We start from the raw sequence: 22,778 nt of genomic DNA on the forward strand, positions 1-22,778 counted from the left end.
GTGGTGCTGGGGGATTGAACTGCAGTCCCTGTGCTTTGCTAAGCTTGTTCTAAGTAGGTGCTTTAGACCACTGAGCCATCTCACCAGCCCCTTGGATCTTTTTTTCCATTGCAGTGGTGGGGATGGAATTGAGGGCCTCTGGCATGCTAGTTGTGTGCTCTGCTCGATCCCCGCTTCCCCCGACTTTGTATTCTTTGCTGCTGTTCCAAGCGGTAGGGTCTATTCTCTTCTGGGGACCATGTCTTTGGATTTTATTTTTTATTTTTTTTTTTTTATGTCTGTAGTACTTGCTTGGGGGGAAAGAATGCTCATTAGTTCATGAAGAACTTGGAAGGGACTGTATCTTGGGGCAGCTTTGTGGGGCCTCATTAGTGCGAGTTGGTTGGTTGGGACCTTTGCTGATGGTGTCTTCTGTGACCCCGTCATTCTTGAAGGTGCTGTGGATTCGCTCAAGAGGAGCTGCTCGCAAAGCCACACAGAGGGATGGTGACAGGCCCTGAAGTATGACTTCAGAAAGGCTGGCGAAGTTAAGCGCCCTTTTGCTGAGAGGAGTGTATTCAGCCCAGTGGAAGGCTTGTGTTTGGAGCTGGCTGGGTGGTTACTGCTCTCTTTGGAGTAGTCATCTGTAGTTGTTTATGGCATCCAAACCAGAGAAACTGTCTGATAGCGTGTCTCAGCCACTTACCTTCCAGAGGCCACAGGCACACTGGGGATGGGGTGTTCTTAGGAGCTTTTATGTTTTTATTTATTATTGGTTTATTTATTTATTTATTTATTTATTTATTTTATTTATTTATTGGCAGAACCAGGAATTGAATTCAGGCCTTTGAGCTTGCCAGGGAAGTGCATATTCTACTGAGCCATCTCCCTGGCCCTGGTTTATTAAAACTTTCTTTTATTACAGAAAATTTCTAACAGACTCAATAAATAAAGAAAAGTATAATGAACTATGTTTCCCCAGCACCCTCCCTTAACATTTACTGGCCCTTTTTTTTTTTTTTTTTTTGAGTCAGGGTTTTGCTGTGTAGTTTAGGCTGGCCTTAAACTCACTATAAAAACTAGGCTGACCTGGAACTTGTGGCAATCTTCTGCCTCAGCCTCCTGAGCACTGGGATTTTAGATGTGCACCGTGATGTCTGGCGCCAGCTTTCTGTTAAATCTTGTTACCTTACTCTCCATTCCTCCCCTCCTTGTTCAGCATATACATCCTGTAGCATAGCATAGCATATCTTTCGTTTCCCCCTTCCCTTCCCTTCCCTTCCCTTCCCTTCCCTTCCCTTCCCTTCCCTTCCCTTCCCTTCCCTTTCTTTCCCTTCCCTTCCCTTCCCTTTCTTTTCCTCCCCCCCCTCTTTTTATACTGGGAATTGAACTCAGGACCTTGCGCTTGACACGCAGGTACTGTGCCACTGAGCTATATCCTTGGTTGGTTCGTTCTCTCTCTGTCTCTCTCACTCTCATTCGCTTGCTTGCTTGCTCTTGCTCACTCTGTCGCTCTCATTCTCTTGCTCTCTCTCTTGCTCTCTCTTGCTTTTATTTGTAGCTTCTCTTTCCCTTTATTGGAGATTGAACCTAGGGCCTTGAACATGCTAGCTTCTCTAAGCCAGTGAACTATGTTTCTGGTCTTCTTGAAAAGATTTTTGTTTTGAGACTAGGTCTTATGAAGTTGTTACTAAGTTGTTCAGGTTTGGTTTGAATTATGATCTCTCAAATAGCTTGGATTACAGACCTATGCCCCTGTGTTGATACTGCTTTAGTTTTAAAAGTAAAATAACCCAGCTGAACATGGTGGTACATGTTTGCACTCTGGGAAGCTAAAGTGAAAAGATTGCAACTTTGGGCCTAGTCTGGGCAACTTAGACCCTATCTGAAAAAATAGAGTTGGGGATGTTGCCCGAGAGAAAGGCCTTGCGTTTGTTCTTCAGTTACCCTGCTCCAACATGTATACAGAGTAGTTCCATGTGGCTGGGGAGATAGCGCAGTAGAATAAGTACTTGCCTGGCAAGCTCAGGGTCCTGAGTTCAATCCTCGTACCGCAAAAAACCCCCAAAAAACAACCAACCAAACAAAAAAAATCCCAAAGTAGTTAAGTGACTTGATCTGGCCTGAATGGTCTTCAGTATGTATGCATATATGAATTTATCTTTTTTTTTTGTGGTCCTGGCGACAGTACCTGGAGCCTCGCGGCAAGTGCTGTGCACTTGAGCCCCATCTCTAGCCCATTGGCACCACCACCCTGCCCCTCCCCACTGATTTGCCCTGTTGCTCAAAGTAGCACAGGCCTTTGAAGAATCCTCATGGTACTTGGAAACACCTGGCTCTGCCAGGTTGTTTGCTGCCTGCCTCCCTCCAGGATTCTTTTCCTGCAGGTTCACTGAGGAAGTGCTAACTGCTAGGTCTGGTGGTTTGTGACCAAAGGGCTTTGGAAGTCTGTGGGTCTGTTTTGCTCATCAGTGATGGGAGCTGCGACTCTTGGCATTTGAATAATAGGGGTCCAGGGTGGGCAGCAGAAATGCTGAATGGCCATGCACATCTGGGATGGTTCCCTTCCACACTTGGTAGTGCCACTGCCCTCTCCTAGTAGCACTGCGTGGGTCAGGGCTTTGGGTGAACAGTTTGATGCAGCCTCTGGTTCTAGCTAACCCTGTCTGGGGTCGTGCAGTCAAGCAGTTGTAATTAGTGGCAGGTCTTTCGGCAGGTCCATGATTTGGTACATATGTTTGTTGTATTTCTTGGGAGAATGAAGTATCTTGCAGCTTGGGCCGCAGCCTCACGTCCTTCTTGCTGCCTGTCTCAAGCCCTATCATGAGCATCCCTGCTGCCAACGCCCAGGGGATGGGGATGGAGACTCCCTGACAGGTCCTTAGTAGCTTTTTGTGCCTCCAGGGTCTGCCAGTGAAGGATGTGGCCTCAAGGGCAGGGCTTATTGCACACACTTCCAGCTCTTGGAGCCATGAGCCTGATGCTGAGAGGATGTGCCCTTAGAGATGGCAGGCGCAGCTGAGGAGCCGCTGGGGGCAGAGTGTGGATGGTCAGGGCTTTGGAGAGCTTTTCATTTGTAGTCTCACTCAGATGGACTGCTGCCTTCTGCTATGAGAACAAAGTGTATTTAGGCAGCTCGTGCCTCAGGCACCAGTGATATTGGTCTGACAGCACTAAGGGAGGCACTGGAGGAGATGCACCATTAGTCATTATTAGTTCTCAGCAATTGCCAGCTGCCACCAGTCAGCACCCAACTGTGCCTGGGTGGTGGGGGTGCCAGGCTGCCTTCTAAGGGAGTCTCTGGAGCCCAACTCTGTCTTGACTGTGAACTGTTCAAACCTTAAGTCCATCTGGAAGAGACATCTGGGAGCTTACTGCAGGGTGAGGAGCCCCTGGAAGACACGGTGGGTGGTCCCTCTTAATGTTGTGGAGATCGAGGAGGACTTCCCTGCCCTGCAAAGTTGGGTTTTGTCTTGCTGAGGGTGAGTGTGAGGTGATTCTTGGCTATGACTGTCTTTTTCTTTTTTTATGTTTTATTTCTTATTTTTTAAAATGTATTTGGTAGAGTCTCACTGTACAGCTAAGACTGTAGTGATTTTCCTGTTTTCAGCCTTCCTAGCACTAGGATTACAGGTGTGCATCACCACATGTGGTCTCGGTGGCCGGGTTAGTGTGCCTGGTGGGGGGCCAGCCAGGTCCTTGCACTTACCTAAGCAAGCGCTTGGTCCGCTGAGCTGTCTTACCAGCCCTTATGACTGTTGTTTTTTGTGACGCCTCAGGCTGGTCCTGGCAGGATCTGGTGAGATCTGAGAATGTGTTGCTTGCCATGGGCAGGTGGTACTGGTTCTCATGGATGCAGGTTCTGTGATGTTTCTTCAAAAATCAGTTCTAGGGCCGGGGAGATAGCTCAGTAGAATAAGCGTTTTCCTGGCGAGCACAAGGCCCTGAGTTCAATCCCCGGTACTGGGGTGAAAAAAAAAAAATCACCAACCAGATAGTTCAGCGGATTAAAGTGCCTGCTTAGGCAGACGCAGGGGTTGGAGTTCAATCCCTGGCCTGCTGTGCTGGCCCTGCCCCCGGGATGCGTTGAGAGGGTGACAGACTGAGCGTGGTGGCATGTGCCTGTAATCCCAGCAGTTAGGAGGCTGAAAACAGGAGGATCACTACGAGTCCGATCTGTGTAGTGAGACCCTGTAGACCCTGTACTAAATACAAAACAGCAAAAATCAGTTCTATAGAGACAAAAGAGAAGTCTGTTTAAGGAAACAAGTGATGTTCTAGGTAGTGTGCAGAGATGGCAGAGCATCTTGAAGGTGGTTTTGACATCACTGAAGCCTGGGGAACGCTGCTCTGGTATTTGCCTGTGGCAATTCCAAGTGTGGGGCCCGCAGTGCCCCGACTTCACCTGGCCAGCCTGGGATTTGTCCTCTGCGCTCTCTCCGTCTTGCCCTTTACTTCCTCTCATTCAGCAAGTATTGTATCCACTGTGTGCTAGGTGTTGTCCTGCTCCTGATGTGGCGAGGTGGTCTCTAGCTTCCTGGTGAGACCTTGAAGATGGAGCCAGGTTTTCTCATTTTTGTGTGGAGACTAAAGTTGATCTCAAAGGAGTGGAAGGTAGAATTGTGCTTACCAGAGCCTGGGAAGAGGGTGTGAGTGTGGGCTGTCAAGAGGATGGTTAACAGGTACAGAGGTGCAGGTGGACAGAAGGAGAATGTTCTGATATCCTGTTACATGATGGAGCAACTTGTTACGCTTGACAGCAGTCGATTGGTTGTTTTGACGTAGCTAGTAGGATTATGTGTGTGGTATAGGTGACTGAACGCAGGGCTTTCTTCATGCTAGGCAAGTGGCCTTCTACTAGGCCACATCCCAGCCCTTTCTATTTTGAGATAGGGTTTTACATAGATGCAGACTAGCCTTGAACTTGAGATCCTCTTGCCTCAACCTCCTGCATACCTGGGATCACAGGCGTGGTCACTTGCCTGGTCTGCAGGTTCCTGGTGATGCTGATGTTGCTGGCCTGCAGACCACATGCTGAGTAGTGAAGTTGTACTGTTCATGTCCTGATAACGGTTTAATAGCAGTGACTTCTAGCTTATGGGCTTCCTTGCAATTGGTCTTGGAGAGGCCAAGTGTCAGGAGATTCACTAGGCAGCAGTGGTGCATTTATAGATGGTCTGGCTGCTTGTCCTCCACACTAGAGGCCTCAGGAGGGCCAGAATGCTTTGGAGTTTGTTTGCACTCAGGCTGCTGGTTGTTGCCACACCCCTAGATGTCATTTCACTTCATCAGCTTGGTAGATTCTGATGTGACCGATTCAGGTCAATGCTTGAACTAGCTTTTGTTCCTTACCTTAGTGACTGTGTAAAAGTCAAGAGTAGGGGGCTCCCCCGTGCACCCACATTGCCTGGAGAGGCCCAGTTCATGGGAACACCAGCTTTCAGAAGGTGGGTGACTTTAATTATTGTACCCAAGCTCAGTTCAGACATCTGAGTGCCCGTGTTGGTGTCAGAGTTCTCCATGTGTCATGTTCTATTTCTGTCCGGGTTTAGCCAGCTGAACACTTATGGTTATGAGTTTTGTGTCAGGACTGAATATTGTGCTTTGAAGCCAAGAGTCAAATACCAATTTAAAATCCTGACTTTTGTACTTGCCTTTGAAATTCAGACGAATGAAGTGGAAGTAACGTAAGAGTTGCAGTGTTGTGATATACTGACAGTCTCTCCTGCAGAGATCTTTAAGGAGTGGTCTTTCTGGCATTTTATAGGAGAAAAGTTAGGTTCTTCTTTAGTTTGCTTTCACTTTCTTTATTTGTTCATTTGCGAGTTCCCATTAAAAACTGGCTCTGGGGGCTGGGGTGTGGCCCTGGGTCCCAAGCCCAGATCTACAAAAGCACATAAAGAACTGAGCCTTTTGGAAACCAGTGGCCTCTTGAAGAGACACTTATTGTAATTTTGAAAATGAAACCCATTCCTTGGATGTGCCTCAGCCTGGCTTGTCCCACTTGTGGTCTGATTTTGCTATTGTCTTTCTCTTTACTTCCTTAGGTACCCTCTGTGTGCCCTGCTGGGCTGCCTGGTGGAGTCTCCTTTCCTGCTGCTTGGTGTGGGGCCAAGTGCGCTGGTGCTCGTGCACCACCTCTCTCCCCCTGGGTCCCCTTCACACTGCCAGGTCTGGTTTGGGTTTCTGAGCAGACCTGGGCTGGCAGCCTGTGGCCTGAGAGGACTCCGAAGCTTTGCAGGCACAGCTCTTTGCCCCCCACCCAGTGGCAGCAGCACTGTTGCTCTCATGCAGTGCACTCCCGGGGGACTCCTGCTGGCCCTGAATCAGCCGCCATAGGATGCAGATCATAAACTCCTCCAGAGCGTGGGCCACACAGATTAATTTTGAGCTTGACACCAGTGTTTATTGGCATCTATGCCTGATTATTTTGATTTTCTATTTATCTACTGGGGAAAATTTAGGGGAAAAAGACAAAAAGAAAAGGATTTCATAGTCTCACTACCTTGAAAAATCAGATCACTGTGATTGGTGTGTTTTGCCATTTCTTGAGGACATAGGTGAATGCAATAGTGATGTCTCACTGTTCTGAAAGATGTCTGGCTTTTCCTTTCCAGACCATCTTTCTAAGGTAATAATTTTCCTAGAACATTTTTTTATACAACCACAGAGCATCTTTCTGTGTGAATGCTCTGTAGTTTTCTGTAGCGAGCCCTTTGCTTTTGGGCATGTGTGTACTGTGTTTTGCCACTTGGTGCAGCATGCAGATGGGTGTCCTCGCAGCTGTCGATGGACTCTGAACATTTCCTCAGCAAATTCCTTACAGCACGCAGAGCCAGGCCGCTTGGCTTTGTGTGTGTGTGTGTGTGTGTGTGTGTGTGTGTGTGTGTGTGTGTGTTTCTGACACATAGTAATACTTTTCTTTCTTTCTAGACACTACAACAACAGGAGTGCAAACTGCTGTATAGCCGAAAAGAGGGCCAGAGGCAAGAAAATAAAAACAAAAACAGATACAAAAATATCCTGCCCTGTAAGTATTGTGGCTTGCCTCAGTCTTTGTCACTGTGCTGGGAGCTGTGTGCTCCTGTTACTGCCTTGATCTTTCAAATTCCAAGCAGTTCTCAAAGTAATCAGCTGTGGGGGGCCTGGCCCTAGCTCAGTCCTTTAAGTGGCTGCTTCCACAAAGCTGTCAGCCTCAGGTTCCTGGAGTTCGAACCTCACAACTCTCCCGCTGGCCAAAAGTGCCCTGAAGGCATTCGAGGAAGAAAAAAAAAAAAAAACAAAAAAACCCCCTTATTTCAAAGTAATCAGCTGTGGTGGGGACTGATGACTTCATTCACTGAGTTTGTTTGTTTGTTTATTTATTTATTTATTTATTTATCTCTTTGAGACAGGGTCTCTCTATGCAATTCAGGCTGGCTATGAGCTGGCTGGCCTTGAACTTGCAAGAATCCTCTTGCCTCAGCCTCCTGAGTGCTGGGATTATAGGTGTGCACCACCATGCCTGGCCTGGAGAGGTTTGTTTTGGCTCGGATTTCAGGGGCCTGGCAGAGGAGAGCAGCTTATAGCATAGTGGACAGGAAGCCAGGGATGGGGAAGGAGGGAAACTCTTCAGGCTACTATCCCCTGTGGGCCTGTGTCTTCCAGCTGGGGCCCAGCTCCTAACAGCAAGCCAGCAGAAGGCTCTGGTAATCCAGTCGCCTCCTGAAGCCCCGCCCTGCCTGTGGGCGCGCGAGGCTCTTGGGTACATTTAAGTACAAACCAAAAGATCATGAATGAGGGCCCCAGAGGAGGGGAAGGAGTGTTTAGAGCTGATAGTTACTTATATCCCACATGGAAAGAAAAATTTTAATCAGCTACATTGATTAATAGCAGTACATATGTAATATATTTAACCAGCTTAAAAAGAAGCCTTGTTGGGCCAGGAATATAGCTCAGCAATATACCACCTGTCCAGCAAGTGCAAATTCTGAGTTTGAGTCCTGGTACCATAAGAAAGTAAGCCTTGTTTAGAGCTATATTATATATGAGTATATGTATATTTCAGTGTTCTGAATATTTATTGAGGTGCACATTCAGATTTGGAGAGTAACACTCCCATGCCTCTTGAGATCTGAGTGACTTTGTCAGTTATTATAGACCCACTGTGCACGCGTGCGCAAAGCACTGACCTTTTCTCTCTTTTTTATTATTATTATTATTTTATTATTTTGATACAGGGTCTCTCCCTGTAGAAACATTTTATTTATTTATTTATTTATTTATTTATGTGGAACCAGGGATTGAACTCAGGCCCTTGCGCTTGCCAGGGAAGCACTTATTCCACTGAGCCATCTCCCCAGCCCCTGACCTTTTCTCTTGCACATGTGTGCACTGTGTCTGGCGGTTGTATATGTTACATCCATGGGGCTCTGGGTGGGAGCGGACGAGGGGGGTAGACACGGACATGTTTCCCATGAAGTGGTTGGAGCTGGGACTCTACCAGTACAACAGTAGTTTCCAGTTTCTAAATATAATACTGCCTTTTCCCCTCTCAATAGTCCAAATCAATGTGTTCTCTGATTCACTTATTTCTTCTTCTGCTTGCAGGGCTAAGGCTTGCGCCCAGGGCCTGGTACATGTAGGCAAGCACTGTACACCTGAGCCCCATTCCCAGCCTACATCCTAACTCTTTAAAGATGCGAACTTCAGGCCTCAAAACATGAATTCTATTACTATTTTTTGTTTTTTGAGGGTTTTGATGTATAGTCCAGGCTGGCCTCACACTCAGGGGTCTTCCTGTCTCAGCCTCACAAGTGCTGGGATTATAGGCCTATGCTACAACACCCATCCATGATTCTCTTAAAAAACATAAACAACTGTATTACTCATTCCCACTGTAAAATATGTTCCCTTAGATATTCCTTCAGATTTTTATGCCCTTAATGTACTACTTTTTTTTTTTTTTTTGAGACAAGGTCTGGCCATGTATTGTAGGCTGGCCTTGAACTTGCTTATGTAGCTTAGGCTGGCCTTGAACTCATGGCAGCCCTGCTGCCTCAGCCTCCTGAGTGCTGCCATAATGTACTTTTGTACAGAATTTGGTTAGTTGATTTTGGGTAGTTGATACTATTAGAATCTTGGTTTTTATATATTGTATTTTATTCTACCTTAGTTTAAAATAGTTTTATTATGGAAAATTGGGAATATATTCAAAAGTGGACCTATACACATCCATCTCTATCACCTAGTTTCAACAGTTATCAGCTCAAGCCTCATCTTGTTTCATTTATGCTTTTGGTTTTCTTCTCCTAGCTCCCAAAATTATTTTGAGGTCTGTCTCAAGCATTGTTTCATTTGTCTGTACTTTGATCTTTTTTTTGAGACAGGGTCTTGTTATGTAGTTGAGGCTGGCCTTGAATTTATGGCGCTTCTCCTGCTTCAGCCTACTGAGTGCTGGGATTTATGTGCCACCACACTCAGCCTCCCCCACCCCCCCAAAGACAGGTTTTGTTATGTATTTTAGACTGGCCTTGAACTCCTGGTGATCTTACTGCTTCAGCCTGTCAAGTGCTGGGATTACAGGTGTGCACCACCACACCTGGTTTACACCTTCTTTTTAAAAACAGAAGCTAAAAGACTTTTTCGTTTAAAGTAATTTTCGACTCCTAAGAAGCTACAAATATAATATAGAGGTGAAGCACAGTGGTGCCCATTATCCCAGTCAGCCAAGACACTGGTGTCAAAATTTACAAGGGGCTAAGGGTATCACTTAGTTGTAGAGCACTTGTGTAGCATATGGGAAGCTCTGGTTCAAACTCTAGTGCTGCCGCCACTACCACCACCACAAATGGTATAGAGGCTTTCACGTACCCAGCCCTCATCCCTTCCCTCCCCGCATGGCATCCTGTAGTTTCACCAAGACAAAGAATTGTGATGAAAGCACTAGGAGGCATCACGTGGTGCTCAAGGAGGAGTTTGGAGACTGGGCTGTGGGAAGGATGAGCCGCGTTGCCCCTCGGCTGCCCAGGTCCTTATGGGGCTGTGCTCTCTCTTCCTTGCAGTTGATCACACCAGGGTCGTCCTCCACGATGGTGACCCTAACGAGCCTGTGTCTGACTACATCAACGCCAACATCATAATGGTAAGCTCGCTTCTCCTCAGTATATCCTGGCCGCACGCTACTAGCTTCATTTGTGTTTTAAATCCTTTCATTCTGAACGCAACTTGCAGATACCTGAAGGATTTTATTCCTAAATTTTTAGCCTGAATTTGAAACCAAGTGCAACAATTCAAAGCCCAAAAAGAGCTACATTGCCACACAAGGATGCCTGCAAAATACAGTAAACGACTTTTGGCGAATGGTGTTCCAGGAGAACTCTCGAGTAATTGTCATGACGACGAAAGAAGTGGAGCGAGGAAAGGTACTCAGGCTCGTCTTTTCTGATAAAAGTTCTTTCTTTCAGCATGCCAGGGATGGAACCCAGGGCCTTAAGTTGCCAAGTAAGTGCTTTATCACTGAGCTGCAGCCCCAACCCCTGAGAAAATATTTTTAAAGTGTTGTGCATGTCAGGTGGGCCTTGTTATAAATGGAGTGAGCAAAGCCAGGTGTGGTGGCATAGCTTTGTGACGCCAGCACTCAGGAGGTGGAGGCAGGAGGATGGCTGTAAGTTCAAGGCTAGTATGGCATACACAGGGTAACTGTGTCTTACAAAAAGAGAGAAAAGGAAAAAAGAAATGAAACAAATTAATCTCACTTTTACTGACCCTGGAAAAAGGGAATAGAAGAAATTGATTAAGATGCGTCTTGGTGTAGTTTCCCCTATAGTCTTTTGCTGGGACTCCTGTTGCTGACTTATAGTTTTCTTCAATTTGGTTATTGTTCACCTTTAATTCTTTAAACCTGTGCCCCGTCCCACACTGTCCCAGGACACCTCTATCCTATAGCCTCTGAGGCTGTGCTTACCTGACTTTGTTCTCTTCTCCCCCCTCTGTGATCCACTTTGAATAATCTTTTCTGCCATGTTTTGGTTGATCGTTTTTGTGCAGTGTTTAATCTGCTCTTAGTTTTCTTACTGTGCTTTTCCTAGCAGTCGTTAGGGTTTCCTCACTGAATATTTTACTTGGGTCTCTTCATTATCTTCCGTGACGTTTTCTTTTAACATGCGTACCACGTCCTCTGCCCTTGGAGCAGACGGACTGTGTTTATGACTGTGGTTAGTGTTAGTGTGTTTGTCTACTAATTCTGTTGTTGATGTTGCTTGGTGTTTGCAGTGTTTTAGGTAGGGTAGGAGGGTGAATCTGCACCCTCTCACTGCATCCTATCCAGAAACAGAGAGGGAGGGAGAAGAGGTCAGCTGGTCCCGTGGGGGTGATGAGAGTGCTAAGAAATGACAGCGGTTTCCCTGTTCGTGTAACCTGTACTGCTCCTGACTTGGAAACATTAAGAAATAATTTGAATTACTCAAACAGTGCATTCAGGCATGTTGTACTTAAGGTTAAAGCTTCCCTTGGTGCCCTCCACGCCCCCCAAAAGAGCCCACTTCCCAGCTTGCTGTGTGTACTTCTGCAGTGTCGCTTTGGCACTTGTACACATATGCACCTTAAGCACAGAATGCTGTTTTGTTTCTTTCTTATTTTGGGCACTGAGTAAGGGACCCAGGCCTTGCACATGCTAAGCACGTGCTGTGCCACTGAGCTGCACCCCAGCTGCGCACTGCTCCCCGCTGACCAGTGCTCCCGTACAGTAACTTCATTGTGCATCTTGGTTGTGCTCTTCCCCATTGAGTGCGTGCTCGGCTCCCTCCCTTAGTGCATGTTGGCTGGTCTCAGGCTTTCCAGCACCTGTGTGTGTTCCCTGGTGTGGCGGTGTCATAATTTATTTAACTGTCATGCTGTAGATGTTCAGTATCCCAGTTTGTGCTCTTATATCCAGTGCTGAAGTAAACGCCCTTGGGCTTCCCTTCACATGCTGTAGATGTCAGGAAGAGGGACTGTGTACTGTAGGATGCGCATGCTGCAAATGTCAGTAAGCTGCCTGTTGTCCCCTTCAGTGCTTGGCCCAGTGCACTCACCACAGCGTAACCTAGAACCCATGTCCCATACTCTTCACCATGCTCCAGGTTCTTGGAAGTCCCACACTGTGGGAAAGCAGACAGACCTTACCTCTTTTTTGTCCCAGAGTGAGCCCAGCCCCCAGCATGGGGTGTTACTATGCCAGAAGTCCTGTTTTTTGGTTGTATTCTAGTCAGAGCTCTGTTCCAGATGTGCTTTAGTTAGTTTTGGAACTGAGTGGCTTAACTGACACCTAGCAGGTGAGTCAGGTAGGCAGGGGGTGTGGGACTTGAAGCCTCCTACTATGACTTGCACGGCGGGTGTGAAGGGCAGTGTGACCTCGTAGGATTTTCATGGTTGTTCTTCTGGTTGTTGCTTTTCTGGGCCATGTAAGGCCCAATCTGGGTGCTGTGAAACAGAGGCCTCCTCCAGCTGCAGTTACCTTAGGTGGGTTTGAATTAATGGCCTGCCTGCAGCGTCTTCACGCTTTCTGCTTTAGGTGAGAGTTTGCTGCCCTAAATACTGAAAGGGAGCTGAAGTCTCTTGTCTTGCTTCTTGCTTGGATGGAAGCAGATGAGGATGCCCATTTTTAAAGTGCTTGGGGCTGGGATAGAGGGGTCTTATGTTCCTGCTCAGGTGAAAATACTAGTCCCTTTCCAAAGAGCTGCTAGAAACTTCTAGAACAGATGGAGCCCGGGCCAGATTGCCCTGCCACAGCCCTCACCACCTTGTCCCATCTCTTTCCACATTTGTCCTTCTCATTTTGGGGGTATAGAGAGGTGGCTCACTGGGCGAGGGCTTTTCTCTGCAGGCCTTTCAGTGAGCCAGAACACAGAAGGAAAGCCAGCTGAGGACAGCCTTCAATCCCGGTGCTTTAATGTGAAAGATGATGGATTAGCCCTCACATTTAGGGTTGCTTTGCCATGGTTTCCACAAAAGAGTGGAAAATCAGGAGGTGGGCTGCAGCAGCCTGCAGATATGTAGTCAGCGAAACTGTTCTTTCCAATGGCATGATTTGATTTTGTGTTCCTCTGTAGTGACCGGAACAATCCTTCTAACTGATTGGCCAGTAGAGTATTGATTATAGCCAGTATTAGAAAGGCATATTTGGGGAAAATGTAAATTGTGTCAGATCTTTTGAAAGGTTTTTAGGCCTACCAAATACTGGAGGCAAAGTGAAATTCAGGGTATTTTAATAAAGAGACCACAGCCTTTGGTAGACGTCCTGCTACCTTGTTTGTTTTCTTTCACTGAATCACTGACCATGGACGTCTGCAGCTCTGCTCTTACTGCTGGTTGTATAACTGTCTTCCTAATATACAAGGTGAATTTCTTTTGCACATAATTGTATTTTGGTAAATATACATTTCTTTGGGAAAGTGACACAAAACAGCATATTCTGCCCAGGACATGTCACCAAATAGATACAATCTCATTTGTCATTTAACAAAACAGCTTCATTTTTGGCAGTAGGCACAGTTTCCTTGGTGCCGTATTTTCCAATCTGCTACCTATTGTTGAAAGCAGCAGCTCTCTCAGACTTGACATTGCCAGTTCAGGGGAGGTGGCACGTGTAGTGGCTATTGGGTGGATCTGGATGTAGAAGAAGCAGGTGGCACAGAAGCCCTAGCTGCCTTTCCGTGATGGAGTTACCCACACGTGGGTTAGATAAGGCCCAGAGTCCGCCTACACGGGTGCGGAAGGGAACCAGACGGTTTGGCTCGTTGGGCAGTCCCCCCACACCCAGGGTCCTTGCCCATCTTTGCTGCAGCGTGACTGGTAGATCTCTAGAGTGCAGAGCTTGGGAGTTGCTACACAGCACTTGACTTAGTCCTTCCATTTTTATACCCTTTCTTTTGGGTTAGGGATAGCACTGGGGATTGAAACCCAGCACCTTTACATTAAGCTAAACCCCTGGCCCATTTTTAAACTTTTGAAACAGGGTCTCACTAAGGTGCCCAGACTGAGCTCAGACTTGCAGTCCTCATACCTCAGCCTCCCAGAATTCTGGGATCGCAGGTGTTCAACCACCGTGCCTGGCTGAATCTTTTATCTTAGAGCTAAATAAATAAGCATTGATTCTCCTTTGACTTGGGGCTTGGAGCAGACCATTCTGCCACAACTCCTTTCCTCTTTCCTGTCTGGTTCTATGAACACCAATTTTCTTTCCTTTTGTGTGGACCTAATGTGACAGGCAGGGCATTGTCCATGGTGGTGCTCATTAAGCAAGATTTGAGCTCTTGTTTACTGCTGGATCAACTTTTATTCAGCGTCTGTAGAGATTAACTATCTGTCCTCTGATCCTCCCTTCCAGAGCAAATGTGTCAAGTACTGGCCGGATGAGTATGCTCTCAAAGAGTATGGGGTCATGCGTGTCAGGAATGTCAAAGAGAGCGCTGCTCATGACTACACACTAAGAGAACTTAAACTCTCGAAGGTTGGACAAGTAAGTATATTGTCGTATCTTATAGACTTTGGTGACTGCCTAGGTGTGTGGCCACCCAGGGTCCTCACCACTCCTGTTGGCATGCATCACATAAGCATTGTTGATTCTGTAGTCACTTACTGGGTGCCTTTTACATGCCAGCTACAGTTCAGGCTGCTGATACACTATGAATGTGACAAGTACTGTTCCTTCCCTCATAAGGCCCCAGCAGGTACCAGCTCTAAAAGTACTACCAATAAAGCTTTTGGATCATGCTAGGCTTATGAAGGCTCTCCAGGATGGTATGTGTGAAAGGAATGGTATATCTGAGATGGAATGAAAAGGAAGAGACTTTCTCAGCATGGGGTTAGTCAAGCCAAAACCTAACTTGGGGGATCTAGGCATCTAGAGAGTCAGAAGAGCAGGCTCCATATGGAGAGGGCAGAAGTGCAGAGGTCCTGAGGTCTCTTGGTGATGAAATCCCATATATCGGTTCTTCATTGCAGGTGGTCTCGGCCCGACCTGTGTATCAGACCAGTAGTAATTTTACAGAACAAGACAGTCGGATTTGTATTCATTTTGATTTGTTTAGAGGAATGTACTTGCTTAAAGTCTTGTGGGGATGCAGAGGTGAAGGAGACCGGATGGTTTCCTTGTGGAATCCTGTTCACATAGCAGCAAGAAGACGAGTGAGCAAGCAGTTGTGCTGCAGACCAGACACAGGCTACAGAGCCCACCCGAAGTGTCCTGACACTCCAGAGGCCGGGCTTCCTCTGGCTGGAGCATCGTGCGAGGAAGAGTTAGGCCTTTGGGGTGGGCTTTCAGCAGAGGATATGGTGAGGAGCAGGCCTCCAAGGAGATATTTAGCTACGTGACTGAAGTGGGGACTGCAGGAAAATGGGATTTGGGGAACAAAGGTGACCAGGTTGAGGAGATACACTTGGGTAGAGAGAGTTTGGAAGAGTCTTCCCTGCATGCCAAGAAACTTGGCCTTTACCAGTCGTCAGTCCACTCAGGACCGGTGCTAGTCCTTGTGTCAGGTAAGCAGGTGCAGAGCAGCAGGCTGGAAGCCATGGTGACTGGGAGTTGGGGAGCCTGGGGTCTGGGGGGCGCCCCTGTGGTGGTCTTGGTTGGTTGCCTTCTCCTCGCATATCTAGAATCTTCACCAGTTGTTAGTTAGTTTGATTGATTGATTGTTTACATGTCAGACAGGTGATGTGCCCACATTGTAACAAGGTTTGAGGGAGGCACATTTCATGCATAAGGCATGAACTCCCAGTCATCAGGCTTGTGAACCAAAGGATCAGCTGTTCTTTTTAGTTGCACCTCAGTTCTTCTGTTACAAGTGGATGTTATGTAAAATGCCAGTGAGCGTAGGAGAAGCAGTGGATGTGAGAGATGCCTGGGGAGAAGGCTGCAGGGAGCAGAGGCATCCAGCATGTCTGGGGGCTTGAGTCTGAGTGGGACATGGTGCTGGGACAGCGGGCAGAAAAGCTGACTGGAGTGCTAATGTGTGGGCTATGGTTCATTTTGTTGTGGATGCTTTAAACTAAGCCTCTGAGCAGAGATGTCCACCAGACATTTGGACATTCATTCGTTGGTTGGCTCATTCATGCATTCACTCACTCACTCATTCACTCACTCACTCACTCTAGTCCTTGAGTGACCTTACAGTGTAGCCCAGCCTGGCCTTGAACCTACTATCCCTCTGCCTCAGCTTCCTGGATGTTGGGATCACAGCAGCATGGTGACTTTAAGCCTGGCTAGGCTGAGCTTTTAAAAGTGTGTCTGTGCTCTGTAGGATTGGAGGGGACAGGAGTGCTGCATCTAGTGGGCCCGGGGTTAGGACCAAGGAGGAGCTGTGGTGGGGGATGGTACCGGTGACAGCGCTTGACTAGGGCAATGGCAGTGGCAATAGTAGGGGCTGGAAGTGAGAGGAGTGGCTGGAGGAGATGGTGGAGGAGAATGTGGAGGGAGTTGAAGGGGGACAGGATCCAGGGCGTCCTGGTTGGGTTGGCTTTGATCATCATGGGGATGTTTCTTCTGTGGTAACAGGAGAGCGGGAGGAACGGGTGTCTCCAGATGCGACAGTACCAGTGAGCTGAGATTTATTGTCTTCAGCCTGAGATGTGATGCACGACCATCACTTGGGAGTCTGAGGGGCTCAGAAGAAATGGAATATTTGAACTTGGGGAAAGGTAGAGTAATTGTGCAGGGGCCAGGGAGATGGCTCAGTAGAATAAGTGCTTGAGGCCTGAGTTCAATCCCTGGTTCCACCAAAAAAAAAAAGTAATTGCGCAAAGATGGCAGGCAGGCAATCCAGAAGTTTCTGGAAAGTGCTGGTGCTGAGTAGAAGTGGGGGTGTGCACGTTTAGACCCCCATCACCTGGCCTTTGGGCTTGGTGCAGATAGGAGGTGCCTTATCCAGTCCTGGAGCATGGTGCAGTGGCACAGTGCTGTGGAGAAGCCTGCGGCTCTGGAGGCCTGTGGCAGAGAGCAGCTGTCACCGTGGTCTGTGGAGTCCTAACTGGATCAGGAGAGGACAGGTAGAAAGCAGTGGTTCAGCAACCTGGTGGCTCCTGGAGGCGATCCGGAAGCTGTTTGGCTGTTTGGGGTGCTGGTAGGGCTGTTTGCATTCATTAGGTCAGAGTGGGCACAGGTCTCCCAACACTGGCAAGGGTGTGAAGGTCCAATCTGTCTCAGAAGTGGGAGAGGGGCTGGAAGAGAGTGGCTGTCAAATAGAAATGAAAGGTTTCAGGGATGCTGGGCCTCAACCTAGGTAGGCTTCACGTCTCACTGATGGGTGTGCCTGGGGAGTGGTAGCTTCTGTCAGCATTGGTGATGGTCTTGCCTCATCTCCAGGTGCTCCTGAGAAGCAGGGGCTGGGACATGTCACATGGACTTGTGTTTTTTTGTTTTTTTTGAACTAAAAAAAAGACTTTATTGAGGGCAAGAGGATGCAAATACAAAAATCAAAAGCTTGGGGGCCTGGCCCTAGCTCAGTCCTTTAAGTGGCTGCTTCCACAAAGCTGTCAGCCTCAGGTTGCTGGAGTTCGAACCTCACAACTCTCCTGCTTGCCAAAAGTGCCCTGAAGGCATTCGAGGAACCAAAAAAAAAAACCCAAAAATCAAAAGCTTATGTAGCATTTAATGAACCTTCCACCCTCTGTCCAGTGAGAGCTGGATGTTATTTGTACATTTTCTAAGGGTCCTGATCTGCTCATGACATCTTTATACAAGGGGCAACCGAGGGGCAGATTCCTTAAACGGCCCTTTGGGAGAACTCTCATCAGGGCAGGAGTAAATGTTCACGCTGCCTACTTCTTTCCCTTCTGCTTCATGTGTACTACAAAGTAATCATTGCACGCAATGGTAAGGCCTGCAATTAGTGAAAAGAAGCTCTGGAAGCCCACTTTGCCATCTCGGCACTGGTCCAGGTCCTTCATGATTTTGTCCAAAGCCAGAGGGTCTTTTTGATTTTCCAAAAATCCAGGGAACTCCTTTTCCATGAGTACTCTCAGGTCCTCCTTTGTTAAGTAGCACTTGTCCCCAGCAAATTTGTGAAATGTAAACATCATGGTTTCCATGGCGTGTTCCATTTGGGAGGGCATGTGACTGTTGAACCTTAGCGTGGAGGCGCAGCAGATGAGGGGAGCGGGGGCGCGGCGGTGGTGAGGAGCGCACCCGGGCTGCGCGCCTTTGTACGTGGGGCGGCAGGCTCTGGACTTGTGTTTTGCACCCTGCCATGGATGCTGATGTGAGGGCCAGCCTGCTCCTGCTTTGGTGTAGCACTTGTCATTTGTTTGCGGGTGCTGTCCTGTGAGCTCATGGAGCTGCCGCGCTGGCTGCCCAGGAGGGTGGAGCAAGGGCAGAGCCTCACTGGCCATGTACTGAGGATGAGGGTGTGTGGTGCAGTAAGCTTGGGGCCAGTCTCACATTCCCTGGCTGGCCCTGTGTGACCTATGTAGCACTCCACTTTTAGGTCACTTTAACATGAAGGCATTTTTTTTTTCCTCCATGGCATCAGCAAATTAAATGCATACAATTTATGGAATGATCTTAATTGTGGCTCAGATTTCTTGAATGTACTGAAGTTCACTGGTGGTGAACACTGGTCTAGTCAGTAGTTTTCTGTCCTTAAAAAAAAAAATGTCTTTTAAAAATGTCACTTAAATGTATACAGTGTGTTAATTATTGAAACTGTCCTACCGATTTGATTTGAAACTGTCTCACTGCTATTTATCAATAAAACTATGGCAAAAAAAAAATGTCACTTAACTTCTTGGATTGTCTCTACATACTTAGGAAGAAGCTATAGCAATGGCTAGTGCTGTTCCCATGACCTGCTTTGGATACACCCTGGATCATGATGCTTTTTGGTTCTCTGTAGTCTGGGTCCTTATTAAGTATCACTGTTCTCCAAATAGTTACGGTGTCCATGGTCTCTTATGTCTGTTGCGTTTCAGAACTCTGTGTGTGTGTGTGTGTGTGTGTGTGAGAGAGAGAGAGAGAGAGACAGAGAGAGAGAGAGAGAGACAGAGAGAGACAGAGAGAGACAGAGATCACTCTTAGCATGTTGCAAATAGAGTGTGGCTTCAAGTTGTGCCCCAGTGCATGTGCCCAGGGTTGGAGCCCAGATCTCATTACCTGACTTGGAGAGCTTGTCTTCTTACCCACTGGGCACCAGACAAATTTAAGATACAGCAATGCTGTAATAGGTACATATGTGTGTACCTGCTGGGGGTTGGATTTAAAGATGATAGAGGGGAACAGATGCCTTGGAATACCTGCTACCTCAGCGGGATCTGAGTCCTTGGGGACCTCCACTGCCTCTGGAGCTGAGTACCCCCTGGCTGAGGAGGGAGAGGTCATCGCCTGCACTGGTGTTCCAAGAGGTGTCTGGGTCTGTGGTTCCCCAGAGCAGACTGCCTTGCCAGGCATCCTATTTCTCAGGACCAGCAGGGTACCCTGTTGGGCCCCATGGAAGCAACGCGCTAGAAAAGCGATGAGAAGGGCCTTTAGGTGGTGCGCAGGGAGATTCTGGGCCCCTGGTGACGCAGCATCTAGCACAGCTTGGAGCCAGGTGATCCCTTGACCCTTGATTTATTTAATTCTGTTCTGGTTTTTCTTGGCTCTACTCCAGGGGAATACGGAGAGAACCGTCTGGCAATACCACTTTCGGACCTGGCCGGACCACGGGGTGCCCAGCGACCCTGGGGGTGTGCTGGACTTCCTGGAGGAGGTCCACCACAAGCAGGAGAGCATCATGGATGCGGGCCCAGTTGTGGTGCACTGCAGGTGACAGTCGCCGCCTGCCCTGCTCCCCGAGCTTGTTTTTACCTACCTGTCCCAGCTCTTTAAGTGTAGGAAAGCGTTACGGTCTATTTGAGGTGTGGATTAGCTACATTCAGGGATATTTGGACCCCAAAGTATATTTCTCATGTGCCCTATAGGACTGTTGGGTTTTGAGGGTGGGGAGTGGGTTGGTGGGGACTCAGTCTTAGTTTTCAAGGGTCCCTCAGTGTAACTAGTTTTGTGTATTTCTTTGTAAGTTCTTGTAAGTTAATTAATTAATTAATTTGGTGCAGGGTCTCACTGCACAGCTTGGACTCGTAGTGATCCTCCTGTCTCAGCCTACCAGTGCTGGGGTTACAGGTGTGCGCCACCACACCCAGTTTCAGTGCAGAGCTGGCATTGCATGCAGAAATGGGGATCGAACCCAGGTCCTTGCATTTGCCAGGCAGGTGCTTAGACTGCCAAGCTATCTTCCCGGCCCGAGCGTTTCTTTTTAGTAAGTAATTTAGGATTCATGTCGTTGACTGTGGGTCTGTTCTCTTCTATCATGGAAATAAGATATAATCTTTCTCCTGGTGCCACTTTTGTTTGCTTTATGAAATTTTGACCACTTCTTACTTGGGCTTTTGATAGAAGGCATGTGTGGCCTCTATAGTTTGTGGCTACTAGTGACCCAGTTTTGACTTCCTGATTATGTGGGCAAAATCTGATATCTTCAATCTCATGTTGGGCAAGTACATGCATATGAAACTTGCTTGTTTTGTTTTGTGGTACCGGGGATTGAACTCAGGACCCTGCACATGCCAGGCAAGTGCTTATTCTACTGAACTATCTCCCTGGGCCCCAATTTTTTTTTTTTAAGCTACCATTTTTTGAGCCCCTGTAGGTATCATCTTCTAAGCTCAGTGTTTTTCCTTCATTATTCATGTTTGAACCTTACAACTCTAGGGTGTATACCTGTGTCTCCACTTCACAGATGAGGAGACAGTGAGAGGTGAAGGGACTTGCCTCAGGCACATTGTGTGGAGAGGGCTGGGGTCCAGGTATAGGCAGGGCTGACTCCAAAGCCCTGTGGTCTTTGCAAATATATTTGCAGAGAAAGAGACCATCTGAGGAATTCTCCCAGGAGTAGACATTGTTTCTGTGAATATTAATACCTTGCTTTTGTGTACAAGACCCTAACGAATGACTCCACTGTCCCTGCCTTTTGTCCTGCTCACAGTGCTGGGATTGGCCGGACAGGAACATTTATCGTGATTGATATCCTCATTGACATCATCAGAGAGAAAGGTAGGTTTCTGAAGGGCACAAAACCACGGTTCCTATTTGTAGTTTCAGGAAAGATAGGGCCAGGGAAAATAACCAAGGAAGAGAATTCGCATGTGAAAGGATTTTTCTTTTTTCTTTTCTTCTTTTTTTTTCGCGGAACCGGGGATTGAACTCAGGCCCTTGCGCTTGCCATCCAAGCACTTATTCTACTGAGCCATCTCCCCAGGCCCCTTGATTTTTAACAGTCTGGGCCACAGAGCCCACTTTCCCATTGCCCAAGAACAGAGGTAATGCTATTTGAACTTCTGGCACAAAGTGGAACCCAGGAGGTAGGGGCCCTCTTGGGGCCTTGTGATATCTCTGGGTTTCTTCTGACCACTTAGTCTTTTCTTCAGCATGGGATGGTTCCTTTGGGAAGAGGGCGATCCCGAGCTCCTGACTGTCATATGTTGCAGCATCACTGGCCTGCTCAAAAGTCCAGCTCTGTGGCCCTTGGTGCTAGAGCAGTTGTGGTCAGATCTGCTGCTAAGGTGCAGGAGCTATGCATTGAACAGCTTCGCCTGGCTCTGCGGTGTCTCCTGCTGCCTCATGGTGTTTGCTTTGCAGGTGTTGACTGTGACATTGATGTGCCCAAGACCATTCAAATGGTGCGGTCTCAGAGGTCAGGGATGGTGCAGACAGAAGCACAGTACCGGTTTATCTACATGGCTGTCCAGCATTACATCGAAACACTACAGCGCAGGATTGAAGAAGAGCAGGTACAGAACTGGCGGGGCCAGCCCATATCTCCTTTAGGTTTTAAATTGATGGCTGTCTATTTGAGAGTGGGAAACCGATTGCCAGAGAAAGAGGCCTCTCAGGGAAATATTTCTGCTTGGCAGTTCTGGATTTTCAGTCCAGAGGTGTTTAGGGAAAGCACCGTGCCATTGTCCTGGCCTGACAGCTTGAGGCTTTGCCCTGTAGAATGATTATGACTTTCCTGAGCTTGCATGGGAAGCTTAGAACTGTTGGAGAGCCGTGAGGTTTCTACCCTGCTCCAGTTTTGATCCAGGCCATGTTTATCCTGATTCCCTCTCTTAAAATGAAGCCTCACTCTCAATAGCACATGGCAATTTGAGCCACTAATTTGGTTGAGTTGAAAATGGTGAAATTTCAGTTTTAATAAGCTGTGCATAATGAATGTGGAATTGGAGCCTTTCCATTTGAAGCTATTCATAACAGACACAAAGTTGAGTTAATTAGGAATATGCCAAGCCGAGGGAGATAAGGACTGCTCTTTTGGGGAGCTGCACTTTTCCCCCTACCATCCTATCAAGCCTTCTCAGTGGGGTAGTAGCTACACAGCAGTAGTATTGGTCTGTTTTTCCCTATGTGTGACCTTCCAGAGAACTCTGTTTCTCAAAAAAGGAACTGCCACCTAACTGCATGATTTGTAGCCTAGACAGGGTCACTGAGTCACTAAATTGCCCAGGCTAGGCTTACACTTTTGATCCTGCTTCCTCTCATGACAGTATTGAAATTACAGGCATGTGCTGTCATGCATGGCTTTTATTGCTTTAAATCAGAATTTGGCTTATTACTATTACTTTTTAAAAAAATTATAAACCCAGGACCTTGTATGTTCTAGGCAGGTAGTCTGCCACTGAGCTACATTCCCAGCCCTCTAAATTTGTATTATATTATTAAAATTCTTTTTGATATTATTTTAAGTTCTATGAAAGAGAAGTTTTTTTTTTTGTTTGTTTGTTTTTTTTTTTTTTTTTTTTTTTTTTTTTTT

The 22,778-nt window shown here is 47.3% G+C and overlaps 2 protein-coding genes and 1 non-coding gene across 4 annotated transcripts in view; 1 reads left to right on the top strand and 2 right to left on the bottom strand.

The window, feature by feature from the left end:
• The window catches only part of Ptpn11 (protein tyrosine phosphatase, non-receptor type 11), a 102,935-nt gene that overhangs the window by 62,039 nt on the left and 18,118 nt on the right, over window positions 1-22,778 (top strand). The window contains exons 7-13 of one of the 2 annotated variants that reach the window (XM_004635932.2): window positions 6,913-7,009; window positions 10,023-10,102; window positions 10,224-10,382; window positions 14,327-14,458; window positions 19,581-19,735; window positions 20,955-21,022; window positions 21,608-21,759. In XM_004635932.2, coding sequence (XP_004635989.1) covers window positions 6,913-7,009; window positions 10,023-10,102; window positions 10,224-10,382; window positions 14,327-14,458; window positions 19,581-19,735; window positions 20,955-21,022; window positions 21,608-21,759 — 843 coding nt within the window. Of the gene's footprint in view, window positions 1-6,912; window positions 7,010-10,022; window positions 10,103-10,223; window positions 10,383-14,326; window positions 14,459-19,568; window positions 19,736-20,954; window positions 21,023-21,607; window positions 21,760-22,778 lie in introns of both variants that reach the window. The other variant, XM_023720492.1, reaches the window with a different exon arrangement.
• On the bottom strand, window positions 15,640-15,741 carry LOC111818009. The gene has a single exon (XR_002822091.1). It is a non-coding gene; the product is annotated as a small nucleolar RNA U13 (small nucleolar RNA).
• On the bottom strand, window positions 17,566-18,048 carry LOC101585072 (protein S100-A10). Its single transcript, XM_004635931.2, has one exon. It carries the CDS (start codon window positions 18,046-18,048, stop codon window positions 17,755-17,757), a length of 294 nt encoding a protein of 97 aa, XP_004635988.1. The 3' UTR covers window positions 17,566-17,754.

This window comes from Octodon degus, unplaced genomic scaffold, assembly GCF_000260255.1.
Source record: "Octodon degus isolate 3935 unplaced genomic scaffold, OctDeg1.0 scaffold00076, whole genome shotgun sequence".
Lineage (NCBI taxonomy): Eukaryota > Metazoa > Chordata > Mammalia > Rodentia > Octodontidae > Octodon > Octodon degus.

Coding starts and splice junctions, on each gene's coding strand:
- LOC101585072 (XM_004635931.2), bottom strand. CDS start 18,048: ATGCCCTCCCAAATGGAACACGCCATGGAAACCATGATGTTTACATTT.